We start from the raw sequence: 14,262 nt of genomic DNA on the forward strand, positions 1-14,262 counted from the left end.
GGTTGTTTTGGGGGTTTTTTTGGAGGAGGGGAGGGAGAATATTACTCTTTCTAAGAGAAATAGGGCTATTAAAGTATTTTATAGAATTGTTACACAGCTACATTTTCTCTAATAAAAGTCCATTTCTTAAAATGTTAATTTTCCAGGAGTCCAGAGGGCGGGAGTCACAGGGGATTTTTAACTGTTGCATTTGTCAAATCCACGGAATGTGCAACCCAGGAAATGAACACCAGTGTAAACTTCAGGCTTTAGCTAAGAACAATGTATCGATATTGGCTCATGAATTATAAAAACGCGCCACACTAATGCAGGTGTTAGGAACCTGAGGGAAAGGGGGAGTATGTGGGAACGCTGTACTGCTCTGAAAAGAAACATTGGTTATTTTTTTAAAGTTAATTTTCCAGAAGCAAACCAGGCCTCAGGGAGCATAAAAGTGGGTCATGGACAGAAGCCAGGCTACTTGGGGGCTGTGAGTGGTCAATGACTGTGGTCCACAGCCTGGAAAGACATCCTCATCACAGGGACCCCCGAGGTCATCCTGTGAGCCCTTTAAACACGGCTACCAAAATCCAGCCAGTGTGGCTCGGTGGTTGAGCATTCACCTATGAACCAGGAGGTTACTGGTTCTATTCCTGGTCAGGACACATGCTCAGGTTTCAGGCTCCATCCCCAGTAGGGGGCGTGCAGGAGGCAGACAATCAATGATTCTCTCTCATCTTTAATGTTTCTCTCTCTCTCTCCCTCTCCCTTCCTCTCTGAAATCAATAAAAACATATTTTTTTAAAAAAAAATTACTACCAGAAAAGCAGTTTCTGTAAGACCTGGAGAAGGACCTTGCAAGTGAGATTCTTCACTAGGGTAGGTTTTTGGTACCATTTTTTTTTTCTTAATCAGAAGATTCCCTTTCACCTGTACCCACAACACTTTACATCTAACAACCGCCCTACAAATTAGCAGCTGCTTCACTTTGTCCGGGTTTAACTTGGTCCGCGGGCAGTCTGGGATGTCTGAGGCTGCAGACAGATGTGCAGAAGCTGCCCTCCAGGTAGGCTGGGAACCTGCGCCCGCTCTCCCAGCCAGGGGAACACTATCATTTCACGGCCCTGTGGATAATGTCTCTGGGGACCACCACTGAAACTGCAATACAATCTAACAGGAGCCTTCAGAAGCCCACTTGTTGGTTTGGTTTCAAGGGTATTACTTCATTATCATGCCCTGTCTTAATGGAACCCAAGACTTCTTTCTTGAAAGACAAAAAAAGTGAAATCCAAGTAGAATTCTATAAAACCTCTTTTTACTTTATATAAAAATGGCTGCCCCTGGCGATTTCCAGGAAAATTGTGACCTTCTGGACGGGGATACCAAGCTGTTTTTCCACGGGAGGCAGGGGTGGGGAATGTGAGAGAAACACAATTTCAGGTCTGCTTGGCCCCTGTGTAAGCCGCTCAGCATTCTGTGATGCGAACAGGGGTTGCCAAGTCCAAGGTGTCGTCTCTTCTGGATGCTGGTGCGAGAAGCCATGGAGAGTTTCAAAGCCAGCAAAAGGAAGAATTGGCAATGCGTCCAACTTCCTCATCAACCCTTTCCCCCAAGCTCCGGGCAGACAGAGGATCAAGGGCCACTTTCTTCTCTGGCCTTGTGTCTTTGGCTTTGTGAACGGAGGCTGTGCAAATGTTGGCGCTAGATGGTGGGCCAGAGCCCAGGGTAGGCAGCAGCGTGACCCTGAGTGTGCCGCGCCAGCACGGCCAAGGGTGAACCTGAGTGGGGTGGCTGAAAGGTTTAGAAAAGACAGACAAGAAAATGAAAGCTGGGTCTTGGTGGGACGCTGCTTCTCTGAGAGACAGCGACGATGCCCACAAGCCATGTCTTTATTTTATAGCAGATGCCACGAGGCAAAGTAAGGGCGTGATCAAGATGTTGACAACATTCTCGTGGGTTTCAATCCCACTCAACTACATGCACCTGAACTCTATCAAGCCCACATCACTCAGGCACGTGAGGACACGTGTTCAGACCATAGGTTCAGGCTTACAACTACAGCTGTTGGCTATAGTTGTGCTGGGAGGGCCCTGCCCTCCAAGCTGGGACTTGCACGTGGCAGTGAGAGGACTGTGCCCTCTCATCAGCCCAAGGCCTGAACCTGTCCAAACACTGTAGCGGCGCCCCACACCTGAGGGAAGTGGGTTTTCCGCAGAACTAACCCTTTGGAGAAGACAATGAAGAGACGAGAGTTCTGAAGGCAATAGGCAGAAAGACTGCTTGAACAGCACCTGGTTGTGGCAGCAGAGCCGGGCTGGGTGAGGAAAGCTGAGTCAGAGCATATGCTGCTGAGAAGGATGTGGCTGTGGCCACCAAAACAAGGGGCGGCGGGAACTCCTGATGGTGCACGGAACCACACGGGGTGGGGGGTGGGAGTCTCAGTAATTGAGGAAAGAGAGCAACAAGTTTAAAGGGCCCTTTGGTTTCTAACTTAGGGATTATGATAGTTTCAATACAGGCACATCCACAGTTCCCTCAGGCTTCGCTAGAAGTTGTTTAGACCTAAGAGGCAGGGGCCGCCCTGGAAAAGCTGTGCTTAAGTGTCTGGACTTCAGCTATCATTGATGTGTTGGTCTAAAAAGCTATCATCTAAGACGGGTCAAAACATCGCCCCATGGAGCTGATGCCTCCTGGGCAGCCAGCCCTGTCCCAGTCTTTACTCCAAGAATCAGGTGTTGGACATTGGCCAGGGTTTGTAGGGGCCAGAACCTTGTAGCCAGGACTCCCATCGATTGGACTGCTTTCATTCAAAGGTCAGTGGCCTCGAGTATCTCCAGAGGTGAGCAGTCCCCGACTGAGTTCCACTGGGTGCCCTCCTGACACCCAGACACACCTTTGCGTGCTGCGGGGCTCAGAAAGACCATCGTTAAACCCTGGTTTCACACACAGCTGTCCCAGTGTTCCCATTGAGTTTCCTTCTTTCTTCATACTTGGGGTATTTTGCAGAGTTTTGTCACCTATTTATTTGGCACAGTTTTATTCTGTATCACTGAAAGGCCAATCAAGGCCAGGCATATAGAAGTTATACAGTGCAATGTGTGTTCATTCATTCATTCATTATTCATTCATTTCATGAACAAATATAGGATGCCTGTTGCAGCAAATGCTGAGCTAGATGGCTATGGAGCGATTACGCAACAGCTCTGACTATACCCCTGCCTCTAGGAGCACCCTTCCCACCCATCACCTTCCTGAGCTCATCTCCTACCCCCCCCCACCCCCCTGTTTATATCCATCCCACCGCCCTACATGGTCTGGGCACACCCCTGCCTCTGCTCACCATTTGCACCTGCTGTTCCCTCTCTCCGAAGCCTTTTCCCTGCAATCTTCACCAGGCTTGCGCTCTCCCTCCCCTCAGGTGCTTGCTCACTAAGTCACCGCCTTAGGTGACGTAGCCTTTCTTTGGCCTCCTCCTGTCCTTTCTGGACTTGTGCTTTCTCCTAAGCAGTTCTCATTCTCTAGCATTTTATATATTTACCTATTTGTGGCTCGAATATAGAGAGAGTTTGTCTGTTTTGGTCCCTGTGTTTCCCCAGTACCCAGATCAGTTCTGAGCACAGAATGGGGAAGGAGTAAATATTAGTAAACTTAATAGTGGGAGGAACATATGATCTGAACAACCAAGTAGGTAATTAAGCATGAAATTGGGTCATGTCCTGGTCAAGTGAGTGGATGATAGGTAATAACAGATAGAGCTAAACCCATGCTGCTCATAGCACAGACTTTTGTCATTAGATTTGTCTTTTAATACCTCAGTAGGCCCTGGGACTCATTAGCTGCTTCCCCGAGAATTAACTTTAAGCCTCGGAAAACAGAAGGTGCCCATCTGCGTGTGGGCACCAGTTTTTTTTTTTTTCTTCCCCTGTGCACCTATATAACATCCATTAACAGTAGCAAAGATGACAGACACATCCAGTAAGAGTGAAGCCCACATAATCAGTGTGTCTCTAACCCTGAAGCAGTGAAGTTTCCTGTTCCAAGACACTGAGCATTCAAGTAAAGTTAAGAGTTTAGAACACCAACAAATGTTCTTGGTTATTCCAAGAATGCATCAGATTTTCAGCAATCAGTAAATAAAGGAGAGCCATGTTGTTCCCGGGAAAGAAAGCATGTATCCAAGCAGTTTTCTGTGAAAAGTTAGCAAATACAAACACGAAGAGAGCTGCTCTCCTGAAAGAGATTCAATTAAGCATCAGGGCAATTGTACGAGGACCGTGTTGCAACACCGAGGTGGCCTGTTTTTCTGGTCATTATTAATCCAGAAACCTTAATGATGAGCAACGTTTGTGTTATTGTCTCCCCAAATTTAATTTGTTTATGCAGCAGTTCAGTTAATCCTGCAATCTGTTTTTCTCAAATGAGGGCAGATAATGGAGACACCGTTCTTTACAAGTCTTCAGGCTTTTAAATTCTGATAAAATCAGGATTCTTCACTGGGTCTTGCCCCAGCTCTGAATTAAACCACTTTGAATGTAATTATGGAACCTGGCCCTACATCAGGAACATCCATTTAAAAAATTGATTGGCCAGGCTGTTCCACGGGGCATTTTATGAGCAAACGATTGCAGTGGGGCCAGGACTGTAATTTGCAAAGACAAAAAAGCAGGTAAATACTTTATTAGTGGTAATGAGAGGGTTTCCAGCTAACTGAATCTTCTCTTCCCTCACTAGCTACTTCACGGAGCCCTGGTGCATGGCCCTCTTTCACGATCGTTTTATTGATCTCAGGAAAGAGTTACGCCAAATCTTAACCTCCAAGAAGGTAAGAGCAATTAATGGATACGTGGGTTGTTTCTTGCAAATTATAAACCATTTGCATTGTTGATCATTTAGACTTTTCCCTACATTCCCACTTTATGGTTTTACTTTTAAAACTACCTGTACTTCATGTAAATAAACTACAGTGTATGTAAACGTGATGGTGATATTCAGGGAACATGGATTATTTAAATCCTTTTATGAAGGGCAAATTTCTTTTTCCTTTTCACAAATAATTGTATTTTCATCATCAGCTGACAGTGTTGGCTGAAAACTGGAGATGAGTTATATCTACTGGGTGGTAAGACTGGTGCTGACGGCCCTCCCTTTGATGCCTCAGATTCCCACTGCCTCTCAAAATGTAATCTGCAGCTCACGGCTGCCCCATAGGAAACATCCATTCCTTTATTACTTACCCATCAAACCTCCGTGCCAAATTCCTCTAGACCCCAGCTCTGAGCCTCTCTGTGAACGTTTTGCATAGGGCCAAGGGCTTTAGGTGTCAAGCTTAAAAGGGAAGCTTTTCCTTCATCTTTCTAAGTAAACTGTCAAACCCAGTGATCTGCTTTTCGTGGCGCTCACTGAGGACCGTAAGCCTGCACCAATGAACAGATGCTTGCTGTGGGTCCGTTTACTATAAACGAACAGCGTGGGCAGCGGCCCTTGCAGGAGGTCAGAAGTGGCTATGGGCATTTGGGGAAGACACACTAAAGGCTCCCCAACCATTCTTGTGGGTTTTTAGATTTCCAGAAAGTGAAACTTCTGAAAGAAAAGCCTCCACTGGGGACTGTTCTGTTTTCCACATTTGTATTTGTCAAATGGAAAAGGCCACAGGAAGAGGTGGTGCATGCAGTGGTCTCTGCCTCCAGCTCAGATCCTTGGGGGACAGGGCCTAGCTGTTCCACCTCGGAGAGCTGAGGAAGGGGTAAAGGAGGGGGTGTGATGTGTGCAAGACTTGGCGCAGAAGAAGGCTGTCAGCAAGTGCCGACCACCACGGGTAGCAGTGGTGGTGACGGTTATGGTAGAGACAGGCTGACAGTGGAAATGCCAGTCACATGCACACATGCAGGGATTTCATTTAAGAGTCTGATATTGGGGAAATAGAGAGTATAGCCATCCCCAAAGAATAACAGTAATTCCTTTTCTCTAATATTGAGTTGCTGTAACTCATTTCATCCCAGTTTCTACCTTTTCCTCAGGGAAATTCAGAACTTCAGTCCCATAAACTATGCTATCCCAGAGCTTAGCCTATCAATTTTCCTCTTTCTCCACATGTGGAGAAAGAAATAAAAGACTATTATCTATGACTGTTACAAGTCACCTCAAATCTATATGTCATTTATTTTAAAAAGAAGCTCAGTATAAGACATCTCAAGTCCTTTTGTGGGCATAGAGAGGCAATCCATTGGCATTGCAGTTAGCTGCGCCTGAAGCCAAAGAGTCATTGACCAGAGTGAAATGTGGAGTAAAAATCACCCTTCAAAATTCATTAAGAACTATACAGCAATTGTAAACATACACACGCCTAACAACAGAACCCCAAGATGTGTGAGGCAAAAGTTGATAGAATTGGAGGAAGAGATTGTTCTAAAATAATAGTTGGAAACTTCACTATCTCACTTTTAATAATGCATAGAATAATCAGATGATCAATAAGGAAATAGAACTATAAAATCACTAAAAAAGAACTAAATAGCACTATAAAAGAACTAGTCTTAACACATATATATAGAACACTCTACCCAACAATAGCAAGATGCACATTCTTCTTAAGTACACACGGATCATTCTCCAGGATAGGCCATATGTTAGACTACAGAATGATTGTCAATAAATTTTAAAGATTTAAATCATACAAAGTATATTCTCTAACCACAATGAAATGAAACTAGGAATCAAAAACAGAAAGAAAACAAAAATACACAAATTTGTGGAAATTAAACAACATATTCTTAAGCAACTTCTTTTATTTCAAAGAAGGAATCTAATGGGATATTAGAAACACTTAGGGACTAATGAAAATGAAAACACAACACACCAAAATTTATGGGATGCAGCAAAAGCAGCTGTCAGAGGAAAATTCATAGCTATATATACCTACATTTGAAAGAAAGAAAGAAAGAAAGAAAGAAAGAAAGAAAGAAAGAAAGAAAGAAAGAAAGAAAGAAAGACCTTGCCCTGGCCAGGTAGCTCAGTTGGTTAGAGTATCATCCCAACATGCCAAGGTTGCGGGTTCATGCCCTGATCGGGGTACGTATAAGAATTGACCAATGAACACAGAGATAGGTAGAACAACAAAACAATGTTTCTCTCTCTCTAAAATCAATCAATCACTCAATTTTTCAAAAAGAAAGTTTTCACGTCAATAACCTAATTTTATATCTTAAGGAACTAGAAAAAGAAAACCAAACAAAACCCAATCCCAGCAGAGGAAAGAAATAATAAAAATTTTAGTGGAGATAAGTGAAATAGAAAATTTTTTAAATGACAGAGAAAATTGATGAAAACAAAAGTTGGTTCTTTGAAAAAATCAACAAAATTGACAAATCTTGAACCAAACTGACTAAGAAAAAGGACATATTACTAAAAGAAATGAAAGACATTGCTACTGACTTTGCAGAAGTAAAAGGATTATAAGAGAATACTATGAACAACTGTATGCCAATCAATTAAAAACCTAGATGAAATAGACAAATTCCTAGAAACACATAAACTACAAAAAGTGATCCAAGAAGAAATAGAAAATCTCAACAGATCTATAAAAAGTGAAAGTATTGAACCAGTAATCAGAAACCTCCCAGCAAGGAAAAGCCTAGGATCAGATGACTTCATATTTAAAGAATTAACACCAAAACCAGACAAAGATGTCAAAAGAAAGAAAACCACAGAACAATATTCCCTATGGGTTAAAATGCAAAAATCTTCAACTGAAAGCTAGCAAACTAAATCCAGCAGCATAAAACCATAGCCAAGTGAGATTTACCCCCCAAAATGGAAGAGTGGTTCAACATATAAAAATTAGTCAATGTAATACACTACATTAATAGAATGAAGGGGGCAAATGCTACCACCTCAATAGATGCAGAAAAAGCATTTGGCTAAATCAAACATGCTTTCATGGTAAAAGCGGTTTAAAAAAAAAAAAAAGTAGAAGGGAACTGGCCCAAACTAGTAAAGCGTATATACAATGATATTGAAAGAGTGAATGCTTCACCTCTGTGATTTGGAACAAGACAAGGATGCCTGCTTTCATCACATTTAACATTGTACTGGAAGTTCTAACCAGAGCAATTAGGCAGGAAAATCCTATAAAATGCACAAAATAACATTAGAGCTAACAAATAAATTCTGCAAAGTTATAGGATACAAGATCATACAATAATCAGTGGTCTACATTAACAATGAATAATCCAAAAATGAAACCGAGAAAACAGTTCAATTTATGATAGCATCAAAATAATAAAATACTGCCCTAGCTGGTTTGGCTCAGTGGATAGAATGCTGGCCTGTGGACTGAAGGGTCCCAGGTTTGGTTCTGGTCAAGGGCACATGCCTGGATTGCGGGCTGGATCCCCTGTGTGGTGCATGCAGGAGGCAGCCGATCAATGATTCTCTCATCACTGATGTTTCTCTCTCTCTCTCTCCCTCTCACTTCCTCTCTGAAATCAATAAAAAGATTTTTAAAAATTAAAAAAATAAAATACTTGGGAATAAATGTAACCAAGACAGTGCAAGACTTGCACACTGAAAACAAAGCATTTCTGAAAGAAACCAAAGAAATGGAAACACATCTGTGTTCATGGATTTGAAGACTTAATATTGTTAAGATGGCAATACTATCCAAAACAACCCACCACTTCAATGCAATCCTATCAAAATCCCAATGATGTATTTTGTAGAAGGAAAAGCCAACCCTTACATGGAAATGCAAGGGACTCCAAGCAGCCAAAACAATTTTGGCTGTTAAAAAAAAAAAAAATCAAAGGACATCTTATATAATACAACCCTAATATGCAAATCGATCAAATGGTGGAACAACGGATGGAATGACTGGTCGCTATGACATGCACTGACCACCAGGGGGCAGATGCTCAACGCAGAAGCTGCTTCCTGGTGGTCAGTGCGCTCCCCCTGTGAGAGCACCACTCAGCCAGAAGCAGGGCTCAGGGCTCACGGCTGGCTGGCTGGCTGGCGAGCACAGCAGCAGTGGAAAGAGCCTCTCCTGCCTCCACAGCAGCGCTAAGGAGCAGTGAGCCTGGCTCACAGCTGGTAAGTGCAGCGGTGGTGGCGGGAGCCTCTCCTGCCTCCGCTGCAGGTGGGCAGTAAGGAGCGAGGGGTCCCAGACTGCGAGAGCCCCGGACTATGGACTACGAGAGAGATGTCTGAGTGCCGGCCTATGCCCCATCCCCAGGGGGATCGGGCTTAAGCCAGCAGGTGGACATCCCCCAAGGGGTCCCGGACTGCAAGAGGGTACAGGCCAGGCTGAGGTATCTCCCCCCAACCCCCAGTGCACAGATTTCATGCACCGGGCCTCTAGTACTCTATGAAATTTCAAAACTTACTACAAATCAACAGTATCCAAGACAGGGGTGGTACTTATATAAAGGTAGATAGACAGATCAATGAAATAAAATTGAAAGTCCAGAAGTAAAGTCATTTACATGTAAAGATGTTAACATGATCAATCATTAGGAAAATTCAGAGCAGAACCACAATGAAATGTCATGTTACACCCACTAGGCTGGCTCTACAAAAAAAGTAATAATATAACAAGTATTAGCAAGAATATAGAAAAATTGGAACCCTCACACATTGCTGATGGGAATATAAAATTGTGCAGTTGCTGTGGAAAATGGTTTGATGGTTCCTCAAAAACTTACACATGGAATTATTATATGACCTAGTCATTGCACTCCTAGGTATGTACATCCAAAGAATTTAGAAATCCAAATGAGCACTCGTACATGGATGTTCATAGCAGCACTAATCAGAATAAACAGCCTGAATGCCATCAACGGATCAATGGATAAACAATGTGGTATATCCACAGAATGTAATATTATTCCGCCGTAAAAAGAAATGAAGTCCTGAGACAGTCTACAAAGTGGATGAACATCAAAACACTATGTTAAATGAAAGGCCCAGACACAAAGGATCATGTATTTTATGTGGCATTGGGAAGTGGGCTGGTCATAGGTGAGCACTCTGAGAGGGGAGATGGTCACCTTGAGAGGGAAGGTGGTCACACTGAGAGGGAGGTGGTCACACTGAGAGGGAGGTGGTCACACTGAGAGGGAGGTGGTCACACTGAGAGGGAAGGTGGTCACACTGAGAGGGAGGTGGTCACACTGAGTGGGAGGTGGTCACACTGAGAGGGAGGTGGTCACACTGAGAGGGAAGGTGGTCACACTGAGAGGGAAGGTGGTCACACTAAGAGATCACACTATACTAGTAAGAAGCAAGTGAAAAGCACAAAAAACCCTGTTTACAATCTAGAGAGCACTGTTTGTCCTAGGTAAATTTAAAAGTTCTATTTTGTGACTTTACACTATTTACCCCAATATCAGAGCAGTGTTATATAAGAGCCCAAAGTCTTCAATAATTATTGTGGGGATAAAAATAATTGTAAGTTGATTGCTTTTGCCTGATATAATTCTCCTGAAAAATTAAGGGAGAAGGGACAAGGCTCATATATATTGCAGCATATAAGCTTGGGAGCTGCTGGGGGCAATCAAATGATTTAGCATCTCTAATATTTAGTAGGGTCTCACTTAAAAAACCAAGTGATAATTTCCCTATGCCTCCCTATAGTTGGAATATATTTTTATCTATAAGTTCTTACTATTAATAAATTAATGATGCAGTAGAACTCTGCAAGTTATCCACTATTTTGTTCAAAATAAAAAGAATTATTGGAAGTTCAAATAAATAATAGCAGCCAAGTCCATGTGACTCTTCCTTTAAGGTAATTTTCAGTTATTGTGGTGTTCAGAAAAGCTTGCAGCTCAAACCTTGGTGACATGCCTTTTATAACAATCCTCCTATAAATAGATACATGGGCAGATGAAGCAAATATAGTGCAAAGTTGGCCAGAGAATCCAGGTACAATTCTGTCAACTTGCTGCGTGTTTGAATATTTTTGGAATAAAATGTTGGGGAGAAATTCCTATGATATAGGGAGATGCACAGCATATGATTCTCAACTTCACATAACTTTATTCTCCCGGAGCCCTATCGTCAGAGATATCAGTGAAATTTGGCTTTACTAAGAATGTATTCTAAGGTTTAAAAATCCCATTTCTTAAGGATCTAACCAGATGAAGGAAACCATCTAGGAGTTTTCATGTAAAAACATTTAATCAGCCCTAGCCTTTTTGGCTCAATGGATAGAATGTCGGCCTGCAGACTGAAGGGTCCGGGGTTCAATTCCGGTCAAGGACACATGCCTGAGTTGCAGGCTTGGGCTCCATCCCTAGTAGGGTCCATGCAGGAGGCAGCCAATCAATGATTCTCTCTCATCATTGATATTTCAATCTCTCTCTCCCTCTCCCTTCCTCTCTCTGAAATCAATAAAAATCTAATTTAAAAAAAAAACCATTTAATCACTCCCTTTAAAATAAGCATGATTACAGATCATTTTTATCTGAAAATCAAGAGCTTAAAATGACCATGCTTGGTGAACCTTGAGGATGTAATGCGAAGTGAAGTAAATTAATCACAAAAAAACAAATGCTATATAATTCCACTTTTATGAGGTCCCTGGAGTAGTCAAAATCACTGAGTCAGAAAGTAGGATGGTGGTTCCCAGGAACTGGGAGGAGGGGGGACTGGGACTTAGTGTTTAATGGGGACAGAGTTTCAGTTTGGGAAGATAAAAAGGTTCTGGAGATGGTTGCATAACAACATGAGTGTCCTTAATGCCACTGAAATATACATTTAAAAATGGGTAAAGTGGTAAATTTTGTCATGTATATTTGGCCACAATCGAAAATATTTTTTAAAAGCTAGGAAACAATGACCATCCTTGGGGAACGGAGCACTATATTCTTCATGTTCATGCAACTGCTCTCGTCATGGGGCTTACGGTCATGTAATTTCTGTATCTGGCCTCTTACTGTGTTTTCCAGGAGGAAGAACTTCCCTCCATAGAAGAGCTAGCCCGTCAGGTAGTAGATGAGGACATTAACCTGACTGAGAAGCCCAGGACATACCTCAAAAGAGTTTTCGAGGAAAGCATCTACAAGACGCTGGTGGAGAGGAGCATCCTTGACTACCTGCACTATAACCACTACCACCTGCCCATGTACGCGTGGCCAGGCATCATTTAGTGTGGCCACGGTCTCCACTTTATTGTTCCCACACCTGTAGTTCCTAGAAGCGCTCTGTGTAAGTAGGAAGCCTCTCTGAAGCCTGGCTTGACAGCCAAGCACCATTGTCTCCTGGTTTTGTTCTGTCTTCCCCCGAATGCACTTACGCATGTCATTTTCTGTCGTCCCAGTAGGTGGCGCACGGCTGTGCGCCTCTATCCTAGGCCAGGGAGCTGCTCTGCTAATACCAGACATGTCCATACAGAAGAATCTGTTTTAGCAATAAAATAAGATCAGACTGTGTAAAACGTGCTTTTACCTTGGGTATGACTTTCATTTCCTGAAACGTTCTGCCGCCAATTTTGTTATTCACGTTTACCCAGGAATAATCCTAGGCAATAAAAAGGAAAATCGTGTGCCCACATGGAACATTCGTGAAACTGATGATGAGAAATTAACTCTGTAATTCAACATCAGAGGGACTGATTGGGTAGGAAAATGTAAGGCAACTTTTGGAATGAGGAGGCTGCAATCACAGACCCTGTATTTCTATTTCATGTTGCAGGTCATGGGCATAAATGCAGTGAAAAACTAGAATATAACACACGTACAGATTTTATTTTTCTCATTTTTTTATTTCATACATGGGTGTTAGAATAGAAAATGGTAGTCAGAAATTAGTTGACTTCCTTAAGCCCTTATCCTTGTTGCTTTGCATTGGGGGCCTAGTACATGTCACCTATAATGTGGGTCAGAGACCTTCTTACAAATAAAGCAAATTAAATGCCTACCAGAGAACATGTGGATTTAGAAACAACACATAAGACTGTTTTCATTTATTTGGATCTCTTTTTGGTGTTACTGTGACACTATTTGTGACTGCATTTTGACCAGCAGGGGCTTAAAATTGGTTTCCATGGACATAATTCCAGTTTGTGTTCACTTTTTGCATTCATGTTAATGTTTAGCAAAAGTTGGCACAATTACAAGGATAACACAACTATTAGATGGAAAGTTGTAGTTGGCATTACAGATTTCCACATCCGTTATCATCGAATCAATACTTCTCAAAAATAACGTTGTTCTAGCACACTAGACACTGATTTTTCTAAGGCAGGCAAAAGTGAGCAATAACCTCCATGAATTCCCTCACGTGTCTGTTTTACTCAGCCCCGGCCACATGGTAAACTGTGTAACTTGAACAGAGAACAATTGCTACTGGTTTACTCTTCAAACTGCCATCCCAACAACCAAAGACCCTATTTCAAGGGCCTGTGAATGAGTCAGCTCCTGAAACCATCCTCCTCCCACTCCCTTCCCCTGAGAGGCCCATTCATCAGCAAATAGTGAGTGTCTATGACCCTTGGGTGGAGATGAACAGAACAACCTGAGAGGATCAACAGTTATGATTTCTGTGACCAAGTACTACCATTAAAAAGCTTCTAGTCACATTAAAGGAACCCCAAATGGCAATGCCAGTTTTAATATTGAATCATACATACATTTAATGCTTTCCTTTGCTGCTTTTTAAAAAGTAGTCTTGGACCTCCATAGGTATCATGGCAAATTTGAAAATGCCTAGATTACCTTTCAGTCTGCAAAGTGTATCAGAGGAGGTTACTGTAACCACCATCTCATGGTCAGTAAGTGAGGTCATTTTGGAAATCTAGGCACAGATTTTAGTATACATGTGAAGAGGAGCATTTTATCACTGAGGAACAACTTTTCTAAGAATAAGAGAAGTACCCAAGAGTGGTTGATCCCAGATTGAAACTGGCGGTCTTAAGGGCTTTGGGAGAATGAAGATATTCCTTACTAATGGTGAAGACTCCCAAAAGAAAGCGCTTCAAAGAGACCGATATTGGGACTTCTCTTGGCAAGCACAGGCATAGCTTCTGTGGGGACACTGCATTCATGAAGTTCCTGTGTGTTTCAGTACTTGCTGTTGAGCTGGGGACATCTTGGGTTCTAAGCCTGATTTTGGAATTCTATGGTTTTGAACAAAGAATTCTGATGGGAAAATACCAAAGTTCATTTTCCCAAGTTTTCCCCAAATCGCATTCAGCAACCATGCCTCCCAGATGCCTCTAATGATCTCGTGGCTTATGTTGGTTTGCAATCAAGTGCAGCCACCTCCTTTCCCCAAATGGCTCCTCAT

General features: G+C 42.5%; 1 protein-coding gene across 1 annotated transcript in view; it reads left to right on the forward strand.

The window, feature by feature from the left end:
• CFAP61 (cilia and flagella associated protein 61) overlaps positions 1–12,418 on the forward strand; it is a 247,115-nt gene extending 234,697 nt beyond the window's left edge. The window contains exons 26-27 of the mRNA XM_036320969.1: positions 4,711–4,801; positions 11,925–12,418. Coding sequence (XP_036176862.1) covers positions 4,711–4,801; positions 11,925–12,125 — 292 coding nt within the window. The 3' untranslated portion in view covers positions 12,126–12,418. The remainder of the gene's footprint in view (positions 1–4,710; positions 4,802–11,924) is intronic.
• The last annotated feature ends 1,844 nt before the right edge of the window (positions 12,419–14,262 follow it).

The sequence above is a fragment of the Myotis myotis genome, unplaced genomic scaffold, assembly GCF_014108235.1.
Source record: "Myotis myotis isolate mMyoMyo1 unplaced genomic scaffold, mMyoMyo1.p scaffold_m19_p_9, whole genome shotgun sequence".
In the NCBI taxonomy this organism is placed as follows: Eukaryota; Metazoa; Chordata; class Mammalia; order Chiroptera; family Vespertilionidae; genus Myotis; species Myotis myotis.